Raw genomic sequence first — 21,269 nt, forward strand, 5'->3', positions numbered from 1 at the left:
TAATTTAATTTAATTTAATTTAAATAGAATAGAAATTATCAGAGAATTTAATTTAATTTAAATAGAATAGAAATTATCAGAGAACATACACATAGTATGGCAGGATGTTTTGTCTGTACATCTGTGTAAATAGTATACGTATTTGTTGTCTAGGGTATGAAAAGGTGTACATACTGGATAGCAATGTATTTCTTACAGTTGAGTCCAGTTCATTAAAAAAAAATGTTTGGAGTCACAACCCTAAAGAAACTGTCATTCTTGCTTAAAGGAAAATGTCCACTGTAGCAATATTTGTAATAAAATAAATACACCAATAAACAGGAAATGATCCAAGTATTCCTCAGCATGAACATGAAAAATGATGGCATAATCACACAATGGAATGTTACATGACAATTAAAATGAAAGTTTTAGAGCTATGTGTAAAAACATGAATACATCTCAGTAAAGATGATAAGTGTAAAAACAAGCTGCAAAATGATAGTTTTTGTAATACCATTAATACAAAATTTTAAGCATGCAAAACTATATATTGTTTCATGGATATAAACAGTATGTAAAGATAAAAACGAGCACAAGATTTGATAGATAGCAAAGTCAGCAAAGTGGTGACCTCAGAGAAGGGAAGAAGGGAAATGCCCTGGGGAAGGGATACCAAGCTCTTCAAGTGTACACGGGATCTTTGTTTCTTAATCTGGGGGAAGTCATATTATCTCTACTTTTCTGAATACTGCATATTTTTTTAATTTTTGTCCACCCAAAGGGGGAGGTGAGATGATATTTAACAGACTTAGATTTAAATTCTATCTCCACTACTTACTGGGAAAGACACCTAAGTTTCTTAATTTCTCCAAGACTCTGTGTCAATAAGAAGACATCATAATAATAAACATCAAGTTTCATAGCCAAATTAAGTGAAGTAATACGGCTATAAGTCCTTTAAAAAATGCTATAGAAGTATATAAGCTGTAATTGTACAGGTATGCTCGCAGTTATTACAAGAAACTCTCAGTGTTTCTTTGTTACACACTCTAATAGAACGCTGTCCCTTTTCTGCAGAGCACGTGCAATTATACCTGCATTAATGCTACCGTGTCACTGGGCATCATCCCCACTCCACAGCCTTGGGCTCACCATTATACTCTCCGGAGCCCAGCACGGTCCCCAGCACAGGCATTTTTGTCAGTGTGATCTGAACAGTGGTCACCTGTAGGAAGTAAGAATGGGAAGCAAGGTGGGCAGAAAGGACTTTTGTGTATTTATACTGTTAGAATTTTTAACATGAACCTCTAATACTCAGTGACAGCTTAATTTTTTAATGAAAGTAACAAAGATTACATCGGCGCATCTTCATTTCATCGCCTCTCGCCGAACGGAACGTTTTAACATAGGCAACTGCCTGAAAAAGGATGCATGAAGTAAAGGAACAGGAAGTAGCGTTCAGGGGCGCTAGGCTCCCCCGAGACCCATTGGGAGCCAAGGCGGAGTGAGTATGACGCTTGGAGAAAGGCCGGAGGCACCGTTGGGAGGCGCTCGCAAGACTGCAGCAGGAATTCCCGCCTCTCGGTTACATGCCCCAGTAACCCCGGCGCGCCAGCGACCGACAGTAACCTCGCGGTGGGGGAACGAGCCCCTCCCGCCCCGACTCTCGCCTGCTCCCGCCTCAGCCAATAGAAAGGCAGCGCACGAACCGGTGGACACTCTCCCCCCGGAGACTCCGCCCCTAAACAGTTAGAACCGGGTTGCACAACCACCTGCCACCGGCTTTAACTCTTCCAATCGCAGATCTGGTTCTCAATTCCAAGCCCCGCCCCACCCCGGCTGCCCCGCGTCCCTGCTCCGAGGGAGTCACCTTTGCCTTACAAAGATTCAGGCCCTCCCTCTGTCTTACCTTGCCGCGTTAGGCCCCGCCCTCTGCCCGGACCAACCAATAGTCGGGGGAGCCTGGAGACACTGGGCGGGCCCGCAGCCAATGCGCACTCTGTGGGCGGTCTCCCGGCCGGAATTGGGGGTGAAGCCACAGCGTTGTGCCCACATTCGGGGCGCGCGGAGCTGCGGGGTCCCTGGGGGACGCCCGGAGCTAAGATGGCGTCCGAAGCTGAGGGGGACTTGGGGACGGTGGCGGAGCTGACGAAGGTGCTGCGGTGGGGTTTCGAGGAGCTGAGCCTTAACAAGTTGGCGGCGTCCCTCGGCGCGTCGGAACAGGCGCTGCGGCTCATCATCTCCATCTTCCTGGGTAAGGACACCCCTGTCTCTCTCCACCTCCTCGCGGAGTCCCCGAGGAGTGGGGACATCACTTCCCCCTCTTCCCGGAGCCGCTGGGGACCGTTTTGTGGGGGACGGATGTGAATCCTGAAACATAACCAACCCTCTATTGAGAGGAAGACAAGTTTTGTCTCGAGTCTGGGGGCGCTGTGTCCTCTGAACCTCTTCACCTTTCTCTTTGACCCCCTGCTGTCCCTTCTGGCCCCGCATTTGGCGCCACCACGCTCTCATCATGCCACGGTCTACCCCGTGCCCTCGCGACCTGTCCTTATTTGTCTCACTCTTGAGTTCTACTCTCTGTCCGTGTGTACTGCTGTCTATTACTATCAACCCTCACACATGCGCGCTCATCCGTAGCTTTAGGCCCCCTCACTTAGGTATTAGCCCTGCGGGCCGGCTCAGCCCCGTATTCCAGATTTACATATTCGAAGGCTCCGTATTGTGCATTGCCATCTTATTTACACCTTGTTCTCTTTCTATTCCATTTCTAATATTTTCTTCTTATACCATACCACTTTTTTATTTCCTTGACCACCCACCTGTCATTTACTCTGGAATATCAAAATAATAGTGGACTTGGGAAACAGGATAGACACCCAGCCCCCTTAAAAAGACTGCTATAAAGTCCTGTAGGAATTTAAAGGTCAAGATCTGATAGATAAATATTTGAGTAGTTGGAAAGCTTTATGAAGGTTATGGGACTTGAGCTAGGAGAGTAGAGGTGGGGAAGAGTTAAGCAAACGGGACCAGGACAAGAGCACAGAATTGGAAATCTGAACATAGGAAGTTTGAGATGAGGTTGGGGAGATGTGGAACACTTTAAACGCCAGGAAGAAATTTGGAATTTATCCAGCAATCAGTAGAAAAATTGACATGCAATATCACCTAAGGGTGCTAACGGGATCTAAATAATGGGAGAGGCATTAATTCATGTTTAAACAACTCTAGCTATTCTCATTGTTGTTTGCCTATTAAGTTTCAAACCAAGATGTCTTCCTTCTAACAGATAAAGGTCACCTTTTCCTTCGCTGGTAGAACTGTAAAATTTTAGAGGTGGAAAGAACTTTAGGTTGTGTGAATTGTTCAACATCACCCAGATCTAACCCAGATTTATCAGCACCCCAATCTAAGGTTCTTTGCACCACAGCAGCTTTGAACTTCCTTCTACTTCAACCTTGTTTCTGACCCACTTATTTGTTGGGATTGTAATTGGCAATTACGAGTGTTTACATTCATTAGTTAGGATACTCACTGCTGATTTCTCAACTGTGAATTGAGAATATAACACAAGTAGCAACAAATTATAAGGGGCAATATGTTAAATGGAGCCGGGGCTAGAATTAGTATGTGGAACCTGTCCTTTCTGTGTTAACATAATCAAATACTCCTGTGTACTGCTGGGCTACAGCTAGGTACTGTGGTAGGACATAACAACTGACTAGGAAATAGTTCTCTCCATGTCCTAACCCCTACTCTCACCACCACCAATCATCAAAGTAATGAACACTTACTTATAAAACATCTACCACACTCCTGAGCACCCTTACCCATTCTGTCATTGCCCATCTCCCTCCTTTCTATCTCACATGTGCCACTGCCTTCAGTAACTTGGTATTTCTCATCTTTAGGTCAACTTGGGGCTTTGACCTCGTATCAGGCATAGTTCTTCTTCCTTGTGGATACATAGGATTGTATTTTCTAGGTATGGGTTAAATACATACATGCAAACATAAATTGATAAACTTGACATGTGCATGGACGAAAGAGTACATTCTTGCTGTAAATACGTTTCCCTTACAAACATAATCACTTCTGTATATTATAACCTAGAAACCAGTAGCCTTTCAGCAATGGAGTTCCTGGTTCTGGAACTCAGCTCTCTTGGGGTAATCCTTGCCAGAGGTACCAAGAGGGCCTGTAGTCCAAAATGACCTCTGATTGACTTTCTACCAATTCAAGATTATTCTTTGGATTGAAAGTACCTAAATGCAGTCACTGCAAGGGAAGAGCGAGGTGTATTGGCCACATTTTAAAGTGTGGATAACTTAATTAAATAGTCTCATTACTGCTTCTTTAACATCTTGCTTTCCCTACTTGAGTTCTGTTTGCTGATCTTGAGATGTGCTGCAGAGCATTAAAGCACTAGTTTTTTCATCCTTTTTGACTGGCATCCATGGTAAGAAATATGTTTTACATGGAAAAGGCCCAATAAATTCTTATGGAATAAGGTAGACATCATGACACAGTACACACGTGTGTATATGCATTTGAAACCAAAGTGTCAGGAAACATTACTTATCCTTACTATAGACTGTGTGTTTAGCTATTTTCCACTTTATTTTTAACACTATAACCCACTAAATTGATTTTGTGACCCATTAATGGGTTATAAGTAGTTTGAAAAATCCTGACTTAGAGGCTGTAATTTTTAATATGAAGGTAAGCATATGAGGACTGCTGCCTTGGGTTTTTTGACCAGCCAGAAGACTCTACTAAAAGGAGTGTGTCTGTGTCTTGTGTGTGCTCGTAAGGAGTTTGATGGAAGATGAATTTTGCTATGAGCCCTGGTGCTGGCAAACGCTACTGGAAAACATCTTCCCTATAGCACTTGGGTCTCATGACTCCTTAGCCTAATTAATAACATGAATTGTTCCAAATAAAGACAACAAAATGTACCTACTGTGGGCTGAGCACCATGGATGAGACCCTGCAAGGGCAAAGGCCATGGTGCAGTGGGAGTCACAGGGCCATGCACTCAAAGGTATTGCATCTGGTCTGTCTGGGGGGTTGGGGTGGGGGTAGGAAATGGGCATGAGATAAATACTTGAATAGCCACAGTAAAAGGAAGAAACCAGAGTGCCATTAGCATTACAAAGCTTTGTGAGATTTCAAGACTGGACCTTTAGTGAACTTGGGAAGTTGAAGAAGGTTTCAACAGGCTGAGATGTTAAGGCAGCAGGAATAGCATGAGCAAAGGCACTAAGGTAGGAGTGTGTGGTGACACGTAAGGAACAGTAGGTAGCCCCAGTTTGACTAAAACAGGACTTAACTAGAGAAATGGTGGAACATCAGACTGGAAGGGTAGGTTGTGGAGCCTTGAAAGCCAAGGTGAGGAGCTTGTACTTAATTAAGAAGGTGATAGGGAGCCATTGGAGATACTGGAAAAGGCAATAGTATGCATGGAGTTGCATTAGGGAAATAATCCAGTGTCAGGTGATTGAGGTAGACAAAGATGAGAGGAAGGGAAACCAATGAGAAGGAACAGTGATCTAAGTAATTACAGTGACTCGAAGACCAGGTCGTTGCTCTGAGAGGAGGAAGTAGGGATCTCATGTGAAATATTTCAGAAACACAGAATGTTTTGAAAGGTAGATTCTATACACTTCCATCTACCCAGGAGCTCATGCCGGAAACAAAAGAAACAGCCTTGTCCACTCCCTTTCACTCTCTCCCCACATCCCAGTCACCAAGTCCTATCAATACTACCTTGAAATTGTCTCAGATACATCCACCACCATGGCAGTGACCGTCTGTCACCAAAACCACCCAAATAGCCTCTGACTGCTCTCTAATTCTGTTCTTGCCCCTCCAGTCCATTCTCCAGAAGTAGCCAGAGTGGTCCAGTCTGGTGCCTGTCCTGCTCAGAACCCTTCAGGGGCTTCCACACTAGGCTGGTCAGCCCTTGCCTGCTGCCCAGTCTTATCTCAAGCAGGTGCACAGCCTTTTAGCCACATGGCCTTCTTTCAGTTCCTCAGAAAAGGCATTAGGCCCTTTTCTACCCCAGAGCCTTTGTACCTGTTGGCCCCGTTGCCTAGAATGCTGTTCACTCCTTACTCACTGGACAGACTCCTTTTCATCTTTGGGGTCTCAGTTCAAGTTGTCACTTTCTCTGAAAGTTCTTTCCTGACTCTCATTTTAACTGACATCCCCTGTTGTATTTTCTCATACTGACTGAAATGTCCTTTCAAGTGTATATCCCCATTTGCAATTACTTATTTGCAGATGAGGGCAGAAACCCATATATGTTTTGTTCACCAGAAGACTACCCAGTATGCCCCATATATTATCCACCTAGCATACCCAGAGTTTAGCACAGTACCTGGCTTATGGAAAAGGCTCAGTAAATTCTTATGGAATAAGTGAATGCATAAATGAAGGACTTGGCAACTGATTGAATGGAGGATAAAAAAATAGTTTTAAAAAAACTCAGCCCTTCTGCCTGGGTAGCTGGAAAGGTGACGGAATCTTTCACAGATGCAGAGAGGCCAAGAGGAGGGTCAGATACTGTTCAGTGCAGGTAATAATCTAGTTTTAGATTTGCTTTAGAGTCCAAGACATCTCCAGATGTGTGAAACCTAGTCTTGAACTCAGGAAAGAAGTTGGACTAAAGATACAGTTTTAGGAGTTGATACTGGTGTTGTAATTGAATCAGAGAGGGAATGAAATGCCATTGAAAAGCTTATACAGAGAGAAGAGAATCTAATTCATGAACACTGAATACATGAATGTTGCTATCCCTTGCTGATAACAATTATGAGGGATTTGCTAGTACCAGACTTGCCCAAAGTGCTCAATAGTACCCCGCCTAAACCCAGAATTACCCATAAGATAATTATAATACTGTTATCATCTCCCTTCCACAGATAGGACACTGGAGCCTGCAAAGGTTAAGCAACTTATCTGAGGTCACACCCATTTCTACCCAACTCTGGAGTCCCTGTACTTTACCACCCTGGGATTGGGAAGAGTATGAGTGTGGGGGTGGAGTTAAATGCCCTTGGTATCCTTTTCTCCTTTCACTCTGCATGGTTAGACCAGGATGTAATCAGCATATGAGATACCACTCAGAGTCCAAAGCAGGAGCTGGCCAAATGGAGCAAATGGCCACCTGCTTGGTATAAGTGTTCTCTAGTCTTGGCCATGACTGTGGCTTGCCGGCTGTTAGACTGATCCAAAATTGTACTTGGGGGTAAAGCTTCATTCCTCAGAGGTTCAGAATTAGCATCACTAAAAGTTAGCATCTTTAAAACCAAAGGAGTTCTTGCAGTTTAGTTCCCTTTGGACCAAAGTCAAGTCTGGCCCTTCAGAACTAAATCCAAAAAGCTTCCTTTAGGTAGCGCTAAGATGACAATATAAAGAGAACAAAGCTAAGCTGCATGGAAATTAAACGCCATTCACACACAGATGGAACTTCTGACCATAATACAAAGCAGGGTCCAAAAATTCTACTGTTATAAAATAAGGGGGTTGTCCTAAATGACTTTCAAGGCCTCTTCCAATTCTAAAAGTCTAGATATATTCTACATTTTTAGACTTTATTCTGATTCATAGCCACAGATTTCATCATAATCTAAAGCTTCCTGTTTGGGGATTTCATTTAAACCTATTTTTCCAACTATTTTATGTCCACATTTCAGTGTCTTACATTGCAGAAAACTTCATGTTTTGAATGCCATTATAGCCATTATACCTTTAATGTCAAATAGAATCATTTCTTTGCAAAAGCATGTATAAATTAGGGTCCATAAGATTATATGCACAAGCTAATTTAACAAAAATAATTACATACCCACTGACACTGAATCTGTCTGGGCAGCCATCGAAACTTACCAGAGGTGTTCAGTCCAACAGCCTTTTAAATATGGGATTTGGTCTTAAAAAAGGAAATGGCATATCAGCTGGACCTTAAAGGCCATGGAAGATTCTAGTCAGGTAGAGATGAAATGGGGGAGCTTTCCAGCTGCAAAGAATAATGAGCATATAGGTGGAGATCAGGAAAAGTGGAAAAAATCCGAGGTGCAGCAAGCAGTCCAGTTTGGTTAGAACAGTAGAGGCTCCATAAAGGAGTAGTAGAGATGCATGGGGTGGGATGGCCGAGGAAGGAGGTAGGGTGTGCACTGTCTTCAGAGCCCCGCAGGCCTGGATGCAAATTTGGGATTGAATATGTTCTAGCTGTTTGACCACAGACTGATGAACCTTCAAGTCATGCATTTCCTCATGGTGCCAAAGGCCATTCTCACCAAGGGACTGAGGTTAAAAGTTAAGCAGATTATCTGATAAATAATTTGTGAAATTGTATCTTAACTCATCACAAGCAACAGTATTTTGAAACCAAATGCAAAATTTACATGAATTGTTTAAAATAATACAGTCATCAAAGACATTCTGGTTTCTAGAGAACTGCTTACCCTTGGTCCAGATGCATTCATTTTCTTCTGCTCTGGAAAAGTTTGAGAAGCATTCCTCACTGGGATGCTGTGAGGACTAAACTGTAAACACTTGACCAAGCCTGACGCAAGGGAGTTTTACATAACTGTTCTCTCCCTTCCCTTAATATTTATCTCCGTCCTTTCCAAGGAGACTCAGACTGTGGTCCTTGAACTAGCAACACCAGCATCTCCTCGCATCTCCTGTCTTGATTGCATCCTAGGAACTTGTTAGAAATGCACATTCTCAGGTTGACCCCAGACCTACTGAATGAGAACCTCTGAGATGGGGCCCAGTGATCTGTATTTTAAGCCCTCCAGATTATAGTCATTACCCTGAAGTTTGAAGATCACTGGTTTTTGGTGTATTTCTTCAAGTATCTGTGCTGTAATAGTTGATGTCCCAATAGTAATGTAAACTCTGAAATGTAGACTATGACTTTTGGAATAAACAAAATGCTCTCAGATTTTCTTTATGGCTTAGTTTTCCCCATTTGCTAACATCTCTTGTTCTTCAAGTATGACTATTGAATCATTATTAATGACATTACAAATAATAGTGATAGTTTATCATTATCATCTGCATTATCATAACTATCATTATCCATACTGTCTCACACTTTTGATGAGAAGGTTAAACATAGAGGAATTTTTTCCATATGGTTGTTGGACTTATAGTTCCATCTTTCCTTTTCTATCTTGTACCAACCATTTTGAGTAATATAGCATTCTAATTGATCTCATGTTTCTTAATACAATTAAAAAATTGGCATATAGCTTTAACAAAAATTAGGTGCCCTAGTTACAGCTGCCAGGGAAAGCTGTTCTAAGCAAACTGTCCTTCTCAAGCATAGAGTTTTTAAGGTAGAGTGGTGTGTGTGTGTGTGTGTGTGTGTGTGTGTGTGTGTGTGTGTGTGTGTGTGTGTGTGTGACGTTGTGTGTGTGTGTGTACGTTGTGTGTGTGTGTACGTTGTCTCCCGGCCAGGGGATCTACGGCCCACTTGGAGTTCTCTTAGTAAAGCAATAGTAGCTTCTCAGAGACCTTCAAAGTGAATCTGTAATTTCTGTAGCCCAAAAAATGTTATATGCATCTTTTTTTCTTCCTATTTTCAAAACAAGATGTAAGCCTCTAAAAATAAAGTTAAGTAAGCTCTGGCTAAGAATTTTCTTTGGGCTTAAAAGGGATTGACTTTTAAATCTAAGTTCCTCCCCATTCAAGCGGTGGCTCTGCAGATAAGTGAGATTCATAAAGTTCTGGACACCTTGAATGAAGGATTCTAAGAACCATATGTACCATAATTGTTAGTAATAGAGGCTTTTGATAGAAATGTCATTGCATTCTAACTGTAGGGACAATTTGTCAGAAAATGTGTAGAAGATCAGGCCAAAAATGGTCAGACCCAGATTTTGTTCTTAACTCACATGAAGTCATCAAGTAGACTATTTAAATACTGCATTTAACTGTAAGCTAAATTTAAATTAAAAATGAAAAGCTTTTGGCAATTAAAGGTGCTTTCAGTACCAAGTATTCATGTTGCTATGACACCTTCATAAGAAAACCATACATAGTCTTATCTGCTACAAAAAAAATTATAAATGGTTGAGATAGTAATTTTACAGACAATTAAAAATTCACTAAAAGAAAAATAGATGATTCATGTGCAAATATTGTATGTAAATCTGAGGAGGCTATGAAATCCCAGGAGGTTAAAGTACTGACCACTATATTTGTGGGTGCTTTAATGAGACGTCACATCCATATAGATGAGGTAGGTGGCATATAGCTCTTGAGGTTTCCAATTTCTGTTGTGAAAGCAATTCTGAACTCAGATGGACTTAGACACCACCCTGGATTACTGTCCATAAATATAGAACTTTTGTTTGCAAGCCAGTAAGCAGAGGCCAACTAGAATAGTGCCTCTTAAGGCTTCTATAGCATATACCTCAGATAAAAGTGGAAAAGATTGATTACAGTTAAGGTACTGGGACCGTGACTAAAAATATTGATCCATAAGGGATACTAGAAATCCTCTTTCCTTAGCTAAAGGATAATCTGACCCCACTTTTTAATTCTTCATTGGCTCTTTTTAAAGAGTAGGAAACAAAAGTGAAATGTAGAAACTCCTAGAAAAAGGGAAGAAGAATTGCATGAGGGATATGTGTAGGTCAGATAAGCCCATCTATACCATAACAGGACATTTATAATGTCTGAATTTGGTAAGTAAAAAGCCCAATAAAATCACAATGTTTAGAACTATGGAGATACGTATTAGGAAAAAAATAACAGTAACAAATGTATGCCTCTTTAAACAAGGCCTGAAGAATGGGGAAAGGTTTTCACTTTCAGTCCATTAGTGCCATTTAGTTTCAATGACTATTTAATTGTATAATTTAATAAAGGAAAGTAATTAAAAATATATTATATATAGGAACTCCTAGATAGCATGGACTTATATTATTTACATTAAAAGCCTAACAGAGTAATTATGGTTACGCAGGTCATCATCTCTCCAGAAGCTCCAAATTTCTTCAAGTCACCCTCCTGTTTTAATGTATGTATTTTTTTATATTCTGAAATATGTAATTCTTAAATATTTTTTTTAATTCTTCCTAAATCTTTAAGTAATATTGAGACACAATATAGAAAGTAGTAGGTCATTTCCAACTCAGGTGGCCAGGGATAAATTGGACCTCATCAAAATTTAAAACTTCTGTGCATCAAAGGATACTATCAAGAAACTGAAAAGATGATATCCCACAGAATGAGAAAATATTTGTAAATCATGTGTCTTACAAATGTTTAGTATCCAGAATATATCAAGAATTTTTATAACTCAACAATAAAAAGACAATTCAATTTAAAAATGGACAAAGGATATGAACAGACATTTGTCTAAAGAAGACATACAAATGGCCAATAAGCACATGGAAAGATAAGAATTAAAACCAAAGTCACATACCACTTTAACCACTAGCATTTCTATAATCCCCCCCAAAAACAAAAATGGAGTAAACAAGTGGTTGGTGAGGATGTGAAGAAATTGGAATCCTCATGCATTACTTGTGGGAATGCAAAATGTTGCAGCCATTGTGAAAAACAGTTTGGCAGTTTCGCAAAGTTAAACAGTTACAGTATGACCCAGCAATTCCACTCCTAGTTACATACTCAAAAGAATTGAAAGCCTGTGTTCACACAACACTTGTTTACAAATGTTCATGGCATTATTATACTAGCCAAAAGTGGAAACAGCCTAATTGTCTACCAGCTGATGAATGAATAACAAAATGTTCTATTCTTACACTGGAATATTATTCAGCCATAAAAAGGAATGAAATATCAATACCTGCTACAACATGGATGAACTCTGAGAACACTATGTTAAGTGAAAGAAACCAAACACAAATGGCCACATGTTGTATGATTCCATTGATAGGAAATGCCAAGTATAAGCAAATCCATGAAGACAGAAAGTAGATTGGTGGTTGCTGGGGGATGAGAGAACGGTTGACTTGGGAGTGACACTAGTGGTATGAAGTTTCTTGTTAGGGTCGTGGAAGTGTTTTGGCACTACTGGAGATGGTTGCACAACATTGTGAATACACTAATATTCACTGAGGTCTACACTAAAAAAAGAAGAGGGACTGTATGATCACGGAGGTAGAGAGAAACTAACAATTACACCTACTCAAATTCTAAAGGACAGTTACAGGGTATGATTGTGTTGTTTTCTCCTGTTAGAATCTTAGCTGGGTAAGAAAGACTTCATTGTTTCATTTGCTGAAATACCAGCTGAGTGAAAGACTCACCTACCTCTTTTGTATTTATTTTTCTAAACACAAGAGAGAAATTATCCTAACAAGCATTTGGGAGGGTTAGAGGAAGAGCAGCTAGTTAATTAGTCACTTGGCATTGTGACTGGGCAACCCTAGGTCGGGTCAGGTCACAACTGAAGCAAAGAACCATTTCTCCACTGAAAACCAGTGCCATAAATTAAAAGGGAAAAAAAACAGGTTAGCACACACCAGTTAGACATTTTTTTAAAGAGAACCATAAAGTGTAAAATCTAAAGAGCATTAAAAATGGGGGATAAAACACTTCAGGTCTCTAAAAGGGAGAGAAGAGGTGGAAACAACAGGGCAGGAAAGAAGGTAAGAAGCAAGCAGAGGGGCCTCTGAGTCAGAGAGCAGAGTTAGTGGAGCTGGGGGCTATTGCGGACTTTCACTGGTCCTCTAATGGGCCTATTCACCCAGGTGATAAACATCTGTGCTAGTTGATTGCAACAGACCTTTCCTCTCCCAGGCTTTAAACAGAAATCCATAGCTTTAGCATATGAAACACTTTCAACTCCCCCTTCTGCCCCTGCAGCCGCACCCTCCCTGCATGCCTGCCCTATTTCTGGCTGCCCTCCCTCCTTGCCTCCTGTGGTCTCCTTTGATGTAAGCCACATTTAAGCTACTGTGTGTAAAAATGTTAATAGCCAAGGAAGAGGGACTCTATTCTCTAGGATGCTCCCCTCACACAAATAGGGCCGGCAGTATCTCCCCTAAGTCCAGACTGACAGTCTTACTACCCCTTCTCTTCAAAATTTGCTTCTGAAATACCACCCCTTGCCTCCCGCGTCCCAGCCGGCTCTCCCTGGCTCCCTGTCACACTCCTGTTGTAGCCTTCTCGGCCTTACCCCTCCCCAGAGACGCCACCAACATGAATGCCTAACACCCACGCACACACCAAACCTCCACCGGACCTTATTCTGGGACTATGCCTGTTAATTTGGAAGAACATAATAGGTGAAGCCATATGCCCACAGAATTTGGGGAGTAGCAGTTTTCTGGCATTTGCCTAGTTTTGTTGTGGTAGTTGATTTTTTTTTTTTAATAATCCAGGATTTGTGGGACCTGAAGCTTATTCCATAATCTTAGGACCCTCTTTAAGAAGAAGAATATAAAAATATCTTAAGTTTCACAAAAATATATGACCACGTGGACACATTACTAGCTCCCACCTCCACTCCCACCCCTCTCCCCAGGGCCGTAAAAGGGGCCTCTGCACACAAAGAACGTTGGAACCAAAGCTTTACTAGCTCGAGGCAAATAGGCTTCTTCCTGGGAGTTCTGGGTGTAATTCATAAGCTTATTTTTGAAACTTGCTATAGGCTTAATTTAGTTAAATCAGATTGAGGGGGGCAAAGGCCAAAATTTCCCACCCCTAAGTTAGAGGTTTGAGCCCGAGATTTTATATCTCCAAACCAGTTAAAAGAATACTCAAATTTTAAGAAGTTATAGATGTGCTTATATAAAATATTTGCCCATATGTAAATATTTTGAGTCTCAAGAAGGCACGTGTATGATTCTTTTACAAATATTTCTCTTTTAATCTGCAGAACAGCCTGCAGGATATCTGGTATTTGCCTATTTCACAGATAATGAAGTTGAGGTGGAAAGAATCTAAGTTATTTGCAGAAGCTGCAGAACTGAATTTCTAAACTAGATTGCTCTTGGTTGCTGAGTCAGGGGTATTCTAGCAGATCATATAATCTAGCCAGAAGTTGCCACACCCATGGTTTACTAATTTACAAGGAATAAAATGTCACAAAGTACACTGAATACAGGCAACAGGAATGTGATTCATCTTTGCTAGTAAAAGTATATCCGTGTCTTAAAGTGCCTCAAAGTCAGTCTGAACATCTGTTGTCCTTTTTCTACTATAAGGAAGAAAAACCAGCTAACAGCATCTCTTAGCTTTAATATTCTTTCGGTTTATAAGCCTTTGTAGAATAATCTTTAGGAAAAAAATTTATCTGATATGTGACCATTTGAACAAATAGGAAGTAGTATAGAAAAATACTATGATTCAGATGATAAAACAAGGATAATTTCCCTGACGCCGCTTTGCCATCTGACTGATCAGACTTGAAATACTCCTGAGAGCTCACTACTGAAGGATGAGTTTTTCCTGGGTGAAGAAGCTAGTGAGAATCTATGAGTGTCTGATTTCCTGTGGCATGTCAAAAAAGGGGACTGGTGACCTCACAGTCTTTTGTTGTAGCATAACTTTTCAGTTTCACAGTTGGCCGATGTGTGTGTGCATATCAGTCACTAGCACAAAGCCTAAGAAGGCGTTGATTCCAAAGAGCACTTGGCTTAAATGGAGCAATTAAAGAATTACTTTTGGTAGGACTTTGAGGCAGTTTCAGTTTAGGTTCCTTGGTTTAAACAACTAAAAAACTAATTTTAACTTTTATAACAAGGCTCTTTCTTCCTCACAAGGAACAGCCATCTACTAGTTTACCTTTCAAGTGACCCCTCTATTTTATTCCCAGGACATGTTGATCACTTGTCCCGTTTCCTTTGAGTCCTTACCACTGTTATCAAAATGTTTGAAATCCTCTGCTAGAGATAACTCAGAAATGAACTGCTGTGTTTTTCCTGCATGGTGTGAGGGTAGCCACTGGGAGTCCCCAGGAATTCGGTTAACAAAGAAAGTATGGGAGAACATCTCACTTTAGCATTAAAATGAAGTTTTTAAATGTTTTTAGATAGGAAGATAAGCAAACAAACATGGGGGTGCAGGTATCTATAAACAGGTGCTTGAGTATAGACTTAAGAGAAGTCAGAGAATACAGCTGTCGCTTGAAGTACACACTGCTGGTTATTAGTGATTCGCTGGCAGGTCACTGCCAAGTGTCAAGGCACATGGCAAGAATATCAAAATGGAAATCCAGTGGTGTGGATTCTGTTTGGGTTGTGCTGTGGTAACCTTGGGCATTCCAGTTATCCCCTTTGGGCCTTAGTTTCTTATCCATCTCCCGAAGGGTTTGGAGTCAGTGATTTCTAAGGTTTCTTCATGCTACGAATAAGGTCATTCGTAGGTCATATCCTACAAATAACCACTCAGCATATGACTCGGCCGAGCTACAGAGGGCTCTGTAGAAGAGGGTGCAAGGTAAGGATGAGACAGGTTTTTCCAACCACATCTTTTACTAGAAATTTCAGAGTTGCAACAATCTTGTCATTAAAGAATCCTAAGAGCAGTGACAGATGTAGCCTTCTTTTGATATTTTCCATCTCCCATCCCTTTATCTCCAGCTATAAGTATAAATTTTGAGTTTGAGAAGAGTCATTCACTTTACTTTAAGGAGCCCATTGACCATCTTACAAGAGGTGATGGTGAGGTTCAGGGAGGTGGCCTGGGCTGTGGAGACATTTACCACATTACTGAAAGCTAAGGAAGAAGTGGGTGGACAGGAAATAGGGGTGATGAGTTAGACCATGATTCCAGGGGACTGACTGCAAGGAAGAGTAGAATTGAACAGTAGCTAGAAGCAGCTGCAAAGGGATGGGGCTGGGCAGGGAGGGCTGGAAGGAAGAACTTGGAGCCTGTGTTTGAACTAGAGGAGATCAGGGCATAGTGGCCCAGTCATGGACTTAGAGGTAAGACCAATGGGTGAGAATCTGGCTTCATCAATAATTAGCTAATCAGCACAGACAAGTCAGATAACTGCTTTGCTTTGTTTGCCTAGCCAGACAGTGAAGACAATAATAATAATATTTACCTCATATGATGGTTATGAGGATTAAGTAAGGTAATGTGTGTAAAGTGCTTAATTCAATGCATGACATGTGGTAAGTGCTCAGTAAAGGTCAGTTGCCAGTATTGATGATAATATCATTGTTATTGTTTTTATTGAGAAGAAAACGAAGAAGCCAGCAAGGGAGATCATAAATAAATTTCTCAAGTAACACTGGTACGGGTTGGAACCAAAGGGAAGGAGGAGACATGTAAAGAGAAGCCACCTTCCTCTGAATCTGGAGGAAAGGATAAAAGTATGGATTTCAAGCAGAGCTTCTTAAGTTTTCCCATGGGTGGTTTAACGAAAATCACAGTAGAAAACTGAATAAATGGGGCAACTCTCAGGGGTAGTTAGCAGAAAGCAGCTGTTAAAAGACAAATATCATTGAGATCTCTCACATTGTGTCTTTAAAATACAGGGCAATTTTGTATTCCATTCTGTGTAATTTATTTGTTTCAATATAACTGAGTTACTTTCCAGTTAAATTGCTTGAAATTTGTGCAAAACTTCTAGAAGAGTGGGTGCACCACCTTCATTTTGCAGCTTCTGTCACTTGCCCCAGTTTGAGCAGCTCATGTTTACACAATGATACTTGTAAACTGGCAGTGATGTTTCAAATCAGAAGTCAGAGCTCTCTGCCATGTTCCTAAAATACCAGCTTCTAAAGAAAGAAGAATGTTCCGTAGCCAAGGAATTGCCCGCTTCTGTTTTTGGTAACCTTTCCTCAGAGAGAACCGTCTCCGGTTGGTCCCCTGCATGGGGTGTTTTCCCACAGCCCCCAGTCTCTCTGCTTCTCCTTCACAGCCACTCTTTCCAAGGGATGACCCCATCACGCAGGAGTCTTCACTGAGATTAAGGTTCTTTTGTGAATCCCCTCATTTGGTTTCTATGCTGGTCTCTTGGCCTTGCCCTCTAGTCTCAGAGGAAGGCCAGGCTTCCCCTTTCTAAAGGGAAGTCTTCCTTCCTGTGGTACTGATAGTGTCCTTTTCTTCTTCCATAAAACATGTGGATAGAACTTCCCTGTCTTAGATATTTTTCACTGCACTCAGTGGCCACCTCTCCAGCCAGTAGTCATTTATTGCCAAACCTCTTCAGCAATAGTCTTCACATCCAGCCTACATTTCGGCTTTATGCGCTCCCTCCCTTCAGGGTCGGTCTCATCCCTGGGATATGTGGGTATCTCCATATCTATCACGGTAGCCGCTTCAGTTACTAATGACTTCGTTGTGAAACTCCATGCTATTTCCTGTTGCTCACCCTCCTTAGGCTCATGACCTTTGATGTTATTAAACTCCTTTCTACCGAAACAGTCGTCTTCCTTTCTCACATACAATCTTGATTTACCTCCCTATTTTTGTTTTATCTCAGTTTCTTTTGCTTGCACTCCCTTAAATACAGGCGTTTTCCGCGACTGAGCCCTTGGCCTGCCCTCTTGGGATCTGTCCCGGGACAGCTTATCTTTTCCCCTGGCTTCAGCTGTCTCCAGCACCACCACCACGGGAGCCAGCTCTCTCCTCCGATCTCTGTGTCTCTGTCAGTGGCACCACCTTCTTTCTAACCTCCGAGACATGGAATCTTGAGGTCAGTGGTACACAGAGACTCCCCAGGGGATACATGGGTATGGATAAGGGAATCAATGTCCACGTTTTCAACTTCCGTATATACTGTGTTCTAAACTTGATTTGCCTGAGACTATCTGCTCTGATGCCCCTCCCTTCCAGTTCTCTTGCAGTCATCCTTCACTGGCCTAAAAAAGGAAAAAAAGGCCTGGCGGTTTGTGGCAGGGGATGAGAATTTCCCAGGAGAGTAAAGTAAAAAGGAGTAGCCCCTTGTTTGACCTGGGTAGCAAACCCAGGGCAACCCTCTACCTTTCTATCCATTTCAGAAATAAGATGGTTGTCATGAGGGAGAATTATTAAAATTGGTAACATGTTTATTTGAATTAAAAAGTGAAGTTAGACCTCTGTTGACAGAGGGTAAGTCTGATCTAGCTTTTGTTTGCTATTTGGATTCATGGCACACATTTTCCATATGTACTTAAAGCACATCTTCAGTGTACATTTAAAGAACACTCCTCATTTGCTATTGTTTGAACTTATAAATGTTAGATGGCAACTTAAAAATGTGAGAGGGGATATATAGTTTCTCAGAACTCTTTCTTTTAAGGGCTATAACAGCAAAACAGTTTGAAGACCATCACAGCGATTTAACCACTTTTAACCTGTAACCTGTCCTTTACCATCATCCACCACAATGCAGTCAATCCTATTGATTTTCTTCCTATGATATCAGTTTCATGTTTTGCCTACTTTTCCAGTGCTTCCTGTCCTTTCTGTTACAGTCTTCGCCATTTGTAGTCAGTCAGTCTGCGGAAGGGACTCTTCCGTGTTCTTTCCTACCGAACTGTCTTTGCTGCCGTATTCTCTTCCCTTGGAGTGCCCTCTGCTCATCTCTTCTCCGCTCATGCTGACTACTCTGGGCATTTTTAACTTCTCTCTTCTCTAACCTCATATAACATCCATGCAGTTAGCACTTACAGAACATCATCATTTGACAGTTTTCTATCTAATTAGCTCCTTAAGAGTTCAAAAGCATCTCTTAGAATCCTGCCGTATTCCCCTTCTTGCCTAATGCAATGCTGACCACATAATGGATATTTAATGAATATCTTAACTGACTGCTTAGAGAACAGCATATTTGTTCATTCATTCTTGCATTATTTCATCCATTCAACAAATATTTTTGAGACCTTTTTTCTACCAGGAGCTATACTAGGCATTGGGGTACAGCAGGGGAAAATACAGACCCAGAAAATGCCTGCTTTCAAAGACTGATAAATAAGTAAAATATACAATATGTGAAAGAGTAGTAAGTGCTGAGAGAAAAATAAAGCAGAGGAGAGCAGAAAGTGCGTGCTGGGGACTGATGAGGGGGAAGTGTGTGCAGTTTCAGTTACAATGGTCGGGGAAATCCTCCCCTGTAAGGTGACATCTTAGGAGAGACCTGAAGTGCAGGAAGGACATGAGCTTGTCTGTGGAAAGAGCATTCCAGGCAAGGAGCCTACCAATGTGAAAACTTCAGCTGGAGCCGTCTGGTGTTCCAGGAAGGGAGAGCTCTGTGGCTGGGGCAGAGCAGTGGGGACAGAGGACAAGAGCCGAGTCAGTGGGGGGGACAGATCGTATGTGTTCCCATTGGGTTGTGGCTTTTACTTTACAAGGGCTTTGAACTGAGGAATAGCGCTGATCCAACTTGGGTTATAATAGAATCCCTCCCCCCGATGCTGTGTTAAGGGCAGCCTGAAGGGAGGCCAGAGCAGGAGTGGCGCGATTAGTCAGGAGGCCACTACAGTAATACAGGCCAGATGTGTTGACTTGGACCAGGGGAAGAAGTAGTCAGATTCTGGGCTTATTGTAAAGGTGGAGCAGACAGCATTTGCTGACTGACTGGGCTGAGGGTGGGAGGGAGGGAGATCAAGAATGATGGCAAGGTTACAGGGTTTCAGTCTTGAGTGAACAGAGGGGTAAGTCTCTATTTGCTGAAATGGAGAAGGCTAGGGAGGAGCAGGCTTAGGGAGGGAGGTTTGTCAGCAGTTCATTTTCAACCTTTTAAATGAAATATACCCATTAGGATTGTGTCTACTGGAGGTGTTGTGTAAGCTATACAGGTGTTCAGTGGAGAGGTCTAGGCTAGAGATGAAAATTTGGAAACATTAGCACATGGATGGTATTTAAAGCCATGTGACTGGATGAGATCGCTGAGCACTTCACTGTTAAAGCAGAGGTGAAGCAATCTCATATTTATTGAGCATCTCCTATGTGCCAGGCCTAATGCATGAATCCTAAACTAGATAATACTTTCACTGATGAAACTGAAGACCCAAAAAAAACACAAAAACAAAAACTGAGTTAATCAGCCAGCCTCCGGTGACAGCTGGTAGGTAGCAGAACAGGGATTCAAGCTGAGATTGGCCTTAACTCTATAAAGTCTGTGTTCTTCTAACCATCCAGGGCCTTAATTTAACAGTACACTGCATTTTAGAAAAAGTGCTCTTGACAAGCCATAATCAGTATCCTTATAAAACAAATATGCTATGGCTTTTCTTCTGAAATGCAGATAGAAGGGAAATCCCTTAGTCATCTGACTATCCCAGGAAACAAAATTTGATTAAGAAATTCTGATACCTACTTGCCCCAGAATTTCTCAGATAAGGCCTGCTTTCCTTCCTCTTTTATGTGTGTATATAACTTTGTGACCACTTACCGAATGTTAGCACTGTGCTACCTTATACGCATTATCTCCTTTAGTCCTCACTGCAACTCCCTGATGCAGGTACTATTTTTACAGATGAGAAAACTGACACCCAAGATCAAACAGTTATGAAGTGTCAATTACTGTTGGTCAGTCAGTCAAAAAATACAGGATAGTATGCTACGGGAGAGCCGAAGACATAGGAGGCCTTTAGGAAAAGAGATGGTGAACATACAAAAATTTTAATACAAAACAAAAATGTAAGGAGTGGCATGTTGTAGTGTAAAATGATTTGCCAAACGAGTGTTTAGTCCTAAGTGCCATGGGTTTAAGGCATGAGTCCCTGCTACCCCAGATATCACTGTGGTTGGAGATGGCCTTAGATTCCCATACAGCTTGAACTGGGTTTTCAAGAATGGTTAGGATTTCACTTGCTGGAGGGGTGGATGGAGAAAGTATTCCATGCAAAGGGATTGGCATGAACTAAGTTAAGGGCTAGAGACACAAGACACAAGATATTTGGGCAAAAACTAGCAGATCCATTTCAGCTGAACCAGGGAAATGGAAGCTTTAACTAGAAATGTAGTTTGGAAGATAGGCTTTGAATCTTAGGCTTCGGGACTAGAACTCTGTTGGGTAGTCAGTTGGGAATCATTGATAGTTTCTGAGCAGGAGTTGAAGAAGAGCACTGGTGTAGGATTGCTGGAAGTAGGAAGCTGCAGGAGGTCAGGTCGGAGGTCACTGCAGGAGTTTAAGGGTGAGTGCTTGAGGGCCTTAACTGCCAGTGAGGCTCAGGAAGAAAAGGGAAATGGCCATGAACCTAAGAGACACTAAAAAGGAGGAATCAACAGGATTTGGTGACTAGATACAGGGAACCAAGAAAAGGGAAGAGGCGAGGACACCATGAGGCTTTTGCATGTGGTTGTGTGGCCTGGAGAGTAGTAACGCCATTAGTTAAAAAAGAAGCCAAGACATGTGC

At 41.7% G+C, this 21,269-nt stretch overlaps 1 protein-coding gene across 1 annotated transcript in view; it reads left to right on the forward strand.

The window, feature by feature from the left end:
* The first annotated feature begins 1,980 nt into the window (after window positions 1–1,980).
* The window catches only part of LPCAT3 (lysophosphatidylcholine acyltransferase 3), a 32,544-nt gene continuing 13,255 nt past the window's right edge, over window positions 1,981–21,269 (forward strand). The window contains exon 1 of the mRNA XM_017642022.3: window positions 1,981–2,236. Coding sequence (XP_017497511.3) covers window positions 2,086–2,236 — 151 coding nt within the window. The 5' untranslated portion in view covers window positions 1,981–2,085. The remainder of the gene's footprint in view (window positions 2,237–21,269) is intronic.

The sequence above is a fragment of the Manis javanica genome, chromosome 15, assembly GCF_040802235.1.
Source record: "Manis javanica isolate MJ-LG chromosome 15, MJ_LKY, whole genome shotgun sequence".
Classification (NCBI taxonomy): domain Eukaryota; kingdom Metazoa; phylum Chordata; class Mammalia; order Pholidota; family Manidae; genus Manis; species Manis javanica.